This window comes from Cannabis sativa, chromosome 7 (genome assembly GCF_029168945.1).
Source record: "Cannabis sativa cultivar Pink pepper isolate KNU-18-1 chromosome 7, ASM2916894v1, whole genome shotgun sequence".
Classification (NCBI taxonomy): Eukaryota; Viridiplantae; Streptophyta; class Magnoliopsida; order Rosales; family Cannabaceae; genus Cannabis; species Cannabis sativa.
This window is the reverse complement of record NC_083607.1, coordinates 15,725,111-15,730,348: the sequence shown is the minus strand read 5'-3', so window position 1 is coordinate 15,730,348 and position 5,238 is coordinate 15,725,111. Positions and strand designations below refer to the sequence as shown.

The 5,238-nt window shown below is 37.3% G+C and overlaps 2 protein-coding genes across 2 annotated transcripts; both read right to left on the bottom strand.

Annotated features, from left to right (window-relative positions):
• Window positions 1-390: 390 nt before the first annotated feature.
• Window positions 391-1,552, bottom strand: LOC115697341 (uncharacterized). Its single transcript, XM_061101869.1, has 4 exons — window positions 1,186-1,552; window positions 917-1,105; window positions 714-815; window positions 391-634 (listed from the first exon to the last, which is right to left on the bottom strand). Exons 1-4 carry the CDS (start codon window positions 1,437-1,439, stop codon window positions 442-444), a joined length of 738 nt encoding a protein of 245 aa, XP_060957852.1. The 5' UTR covers window positions 1,440-1,552; the 3' UTR covers window positions 391-441.
• Window positions 1,553-3,291: 1,739 nt separating this feature from the next.
• LOC133039655 (uncharacterized) lies at window positions 3,292-5,032 on the bottom strand. The gene is made up of 3 exons (XM_061118561.1): window positions 4,549-5,032; window positions 3,719-4,472; window positions 3,292-3,354 (listed from the first exon to the last, which is right to left on the bottom strand). The coding sequence occupies exons 1-3, from the start codon at window positions 4,902-4,904 to the stop codon at window positions 3,292-3,294; spliced, it is 1,173 nt and encodes a 390-aa protein (XP_060974544.1). The 5' UTR covers window positions 4,905-5,032.
• Window positions 5,033-5,238: the final 206 nt, after the last annotated feature.

Here is a 5,238-nt window from a genome sequence, read left to right as displayed (position 1 = left end):
ATTTTAATTTTATATTTATTAATTTATATATTATTTTATTTAATTTAAATTACATATTTATTTAATTTAATTATATATTAATTACATTTTAAATTAAATAGTAATTAAATTTGGGTAAAAACATAATTTGATTTCATAAAAGTAATTAAATATTACACAAACATGTAAAATTAGTTAAAAATATTAATAAGTTAATAAATCTAATTACAAGTTAATCTATAAAAATTACATAATGAAGAAAAATTCTTCGACCTTTGAACCTCAATCGTCACCGTGAATCACCGCCATCAATTGTTCGATCCACTTTCGCTGTAGTGGTAACAATTCTGTTTTTGGATCGTATTGCTTCTTACCCCCAAACAGTTAAAAAAATTAAAAATTTATATTAGTTTATGTATATGTATATTATATATTTGTTATTATAAAATTTATATACTATGATCAATAATTAAAACTTACAGCTTTTTGATCTTGTATGTAACGGTTGGGGTTGGCACGTGCGACGATGTCAGTGATATATTTCAAAACATAAAAACCGCATTCTTGGCTTTTAGGTTGTCTTGGACAGTTTGCTTGTGAAATTCCTTGCCACGGGCCAAGATACTGATGTGCGTCCCCTATATACATGAATGCCCTGTTTGGGAAAATTATATTAGCATTTCAATTCGTTAGTTAATTTAAATTCGTTACATAAGAAGTCATTAAATTATTACCTTCCGATCATTTGTTCTATTTCTTCGGGAATTGGGCGGCCTTTTACAGGGTTTAAATGGATAATTTTCCTTGGCGCAACCACCACTAGCGTCCAATGCATCCTAGAAAATTATATTGGAATATAAGTAAGATAGTATACAAATAATTTGAAGACATAATATAGAAATGAACAATTAGCACTAAAGAATTTAATAAAGTTTACCCGATATTCCAAGGAATAAAGAACATTTGGTGGTTGTTGTTCATTAATGATAACCAATTAGCCAATCGTCTTGCCGCATCGTCAAAAGACTGACTCTGTTCTTCATCGTTGATCCCATGCACTGTGAGAAGCTCTGGGTCGTAAAACTTGAAAATTTTTCTCAGACCGTTGATGCTCTCCCATATGTGCCTGCCAAAAAAAGTGTTAGTGCCTTATAATAATTTAACTATAATTTGATATAAGGTTAATTAGATTAAAGAAGAGTATACATCATTCCAAACAGCATTCCCTGGTTGCCGATGTAGTTACACGTAGCAACCTGCTGCAAATCCTCTCCAGAAAGCAGGATCTGGGCACGCGGTGCAATGAATCCTCGGGGGACAGAAATTGTGATTATATCACGTTTATCTTTGAGCCTTAGGAATTCATGAATCATCCATTTTAGCGAATTAGGGATCAACGCCATCTTCTCTTCCGTGAACAACTCATCTTCCCGTGCACCACGGCCTTGTGGAGAAAGCATCGGAGCTTTCCCCTTTGACGCATCACGTCTTGAGGGCGGTTGAGCGAGTGGACCCTAAACAAAACAGAACATAATATATATATAAAATTTTATCTAAATTCTACCGAAATTTCAGCAGCATAACGGTTGTAATTGAATGACCCCAAAAATTTTGAACATGGCTGTATAACGACAAATAACACATATATAACAGTAGTTTGTTCATCCATCCCACCGCAGCACATATATTCGCAGAACCTACTTCACTACGGATGAATATTGAAGATATTCAAACTCCACTAATCATTAATAATTAATTTCAGTTGAGAAGTTACCTCGGTTGTCAAAATTAAGTGTTTAGGCCAAGGAAGGAACATCTGGTACACGTCCCTAACATATCTGCACTCTTCAATTGGGACTGGGATTTCAGCGTCCTCTTGCAGGATTTCCGTAACCATGATCCGAGCATGTGAATCATCGTAATCCTGGCAGTGAACTTTGATCGTACCCACATGCTCGTACAAATACCCTCGGGCCACAATATTGTCGATGTTGTCAGAGCAGAGATGTACTGTCTGATTAAGGGCCGCATGGTCCTCAAAATTGTATAGGATACCTTGGTCGTTGAGGGAAATGAACTCCTCAGCATAAATTTGTGGTTGTACCTCATCCTGAGGAGCGTATGGTTGTGGAACATACGCCTCACCAGCCACCTCTCCTTCTTCCTCTTGTTCGGCAGCGTTCCTCTGCTGCTTAAGGGATTGGACTTCGGCTTTTAATTTTTCAATCTCCTTCGCTTGCCGAGCCACAACATCAGACACTTCCCTTTTCTTCTTGCCGAACAGTTGAGATGCCCTTGTCAGGAACCTACAAATCATAAAATGCAAATTAGCAACGATTTCATTTGTGTAACTAAATAAATAACATTTGAAGTAATAGCATACCCAGCAGCCCTGACACGTCCAGGATGCTCTGGTGTCCCGAGCGCCTGCGTGAGGATATCGTTTTGGCCCTGGACCTGAATTTGTCCCTGACTAAGCTTCTCCTCTAATTGAGCCTAATGCACGCATATATTCAAGCAATTAATATATGAATTATATACACTAACTCATGAGTAGAACTCAATTAAGGATTAATATATACTTACTATCTTCTCGGTAATTTCCTTGTCGTAATCAGTGACAAGTTTTCTACTCTTGGTGCGAGATTTAATCCAAACACGGTGGCGGGGAGGATCTGCAACTTCGAGGTCCTTTTTCTACATAACGTTATAACAATGAAATGAGTACCAATTAAATTGTATAGCACATTATAGCACATTAAATTTTAAGTATTACTTACCACAGCTTCCCGTACGTTCACCATTCCACTCCGACCACTTCGATGTCTGGATTGAATTTTTGAGGAACGTTCACGTTGCACCTTACTCAATTCCTACAATGCCAAAAAAATACATTAGATACATGTACTTGTATTTAAGAGTTTATCTTAGTGTTAATATAATTAGCGTACCAAAAATTCAGGAGTTAGTCGACTTTCAACAAATTTGCACCAATCAGCAGCGTCGATCTCCGGGTGCTTTTCAGGGACTTGTGCCAGTCGTCCCAGATCATTCTCTTTCAACGCGGGCATTATGATGTCTTTTGTCATCCTATTCTTGAAGTCTTTCATTAACTTCCCAGCTGGGATGAGACAATCATGTTTGAAGGTGTCCGGCACAATGAACCCCGTCTATTTTGAAGGAAAACAAACACGGTTAGAGTCAACATTTGGAGTAATAGAAAAAACAAATCAAAATTCTAACAAATAATAGCTTACCTGAATGTCTTTCCAAACTTTATTTTTCAGAGTCTGGTTGACTTCTTTCCAGTTTTTATAAGCCAACCCTATTGTCTGCCGACATCTGATTCCCAGAGTGGATACGAGCTTCGCGTAGCTTTTTCCACAGTATTGACCTTTATCATTAACTTCGAGGGCCACTCTTTTGCCCTGATCCATTAGTTTGGATATTTCATTCATTTGCGTCGGCCCTCGTGTAGGTATTGTGGTTGGACACTCATTTTCTGCTCCCGAATCAGATCCTGATTCTGAGTTCGCCATGTCTACACCATTAACAAACAAACTTCAAACTTAGCTACATATATAACAAGTAGTGTATATGAAATATTAAAAGCATACACAAATTGTTAAGTATTCAGGACCATTCACAACCACAATATAAAGTAAGCTATATATCAAGTTACCAATTAGACACGTTTTCTTTTCTTTTTTTGTTTATGTTTGCCTGAATCACAATTGACCCATATTCCCTCATTGATATCGTTTCTAATGTATTCAGCGTCGTCTTCCTCAATGTTACGATCAACTCCCATGAGTTGCTCATGAATTGGTTGTCCAACAATGAAGTCATCGTAACATAAGTCAGCATTCTCCTCATCCTCTTCAGTCTCTAAGAACCTCCTCTCTGGTGTCGATAAAACAATAGACCATTTATCATTAGCGGATCGAAATGTAAAAAACTTGAAATTTGCTTGGCTAGCCATGATGAATGGATCATTCTTGCTTCCTCTCTTACTTAAATCAACCAAAGTAAAACCAAGCTCGTCAGTTTTTACTCCAACGTTGTTGTCAACCCAAGAACACTTAAAAAGTGGAATTCGGAACGCAAAATAATTGAGCTCCCATATTTCTTCAATGACCCCGTAATACGTCATAGTACCTAAAACAGGGTTTCTATCTTTTGCACTTGCAAAGTGCATAGTTTCTGCGACGATACGTATACCACTATTTTGAACCTCTCGAGCATCATCTCTTGACTTTGTATGAAAACGTTTACCCCTTACAATGTACGCTTCATGCTTTGCAACCGCAAAAGTTGGTCCAAGGGCAATACGACTCAACACATCAGATACTCCATGATTCGGTTCGTTCAACTTTGCTATAATGGTATTCCTTAACCACCCAATGAAAGTTTGACGATGTTGGTCTGCAACCCATTTTTGTTTATTTTTTTGATTTCTTGGAACCATTGATTGTAACAGCTCCATATGGTCACTGTAAAACAAGTAAGATAAATCAAGTTATTGTTCATCGTGACTTAAGTAATGTTAATCAAACAAAAGGTACTTACGTTATATATGGTTGAACCTCTGCGTTATTGTTCATCACGACTAATTGAGCTTGATCTAGTTCAAGCTTGGACACTGTCACCATTGTCCCTTTGCCCCTTAATCCTCTATCAACATCATCTGGGTCAGTTCTTGGTTTGCTAATTCCTATTGCCTCAACTCCAGCCATGTACTCTGAACAAAATTCCACAGCCTCTTCAGATATGTAGCACTCAACCATACATGCAATCGGCCGATAGTGGTTACACACATAACTTTTAAGTACCTTCATATTTCTTTCAAATGGATACATCCATCTCGCCCACACCGGCCCACACAGCCTTGCTTCTCTCACTAGATGAACCATTAAATGGATCATGATGTCGAAAAAAGATGGCGGAAAAAACTTTTCCAGGTTGCACAATGTTTTGACTACATGTTCATGTAATGCATCTAACTTATCCAATTCTAATTCCTTCCCGCACAGCCTATTAAAGAAAATGCAAACATGTGTACACTCTCGAACATTTTTTGGCAAGACTGATCTAATGGCAATTGGAAGTAGATGTTGCATTAACGCATGACAATCATGTGATTTCAGACCAATTAGTTTCAATTCAGTCTCATTCACCAAGTTTTTGATGTTAGACGAGTAACCATCGGGTACTTTCATATTTGCAAGTGATTTGCAAACTGTTTGTTTCTCTTTTTTG

What these genes read in the sequence shown, in the direction of transcription:
- LOC115697341 (XM_061101869.1), bottom strand. Translation starts at nt 1,439, where the DNA reads ATGCTTTCTCCACAAGGCCGTGGTGCACGGGAAGATGAGTTGTTCACG. An exon ending in GGAATGCTGTTTGGAATGAT is followed by an intron (nt 1,106 to 1,185) that starts GTATACTCTTCT and finishes TTTTTTTGGCAG; the next exon opens with GCACATATGGGAGAGCATCA. An exon ending in ATAGAACAAATGATCGGAAG is followed by an intron (nt 635 to 713) that starts GTAATAATTTAA and finishes TTTCCCAAACAG; the next exon opens with GGCATTCATGTATATAGGGG.
- LOC133039655 (XM_061118561.1), bottom strand. Translation starts at nt 4,904, where the DNA reads ATGATCCATTTAATGGTTCATCTAGTGAGAGAAGCAAGGCTGTGTGGG. An exon ending in GAGGTTCAACCATATATAAC is followed by an intron (nt 4,473 to 4,548) that starts GTAAGTACCTTT and finishes CTTGTTTTACAG; the next exon opens with TGACCATATGGAGCTGTTAC. An exon ending in ATATCAATGAGGGAATATGG is followed by an intron (nt 3,355 to 3,718) that starts GTCAATTGTGAT and finishes CTGTGGAAAAAG; the next exon opens with CTACGCGAAGCTCGTATCCA.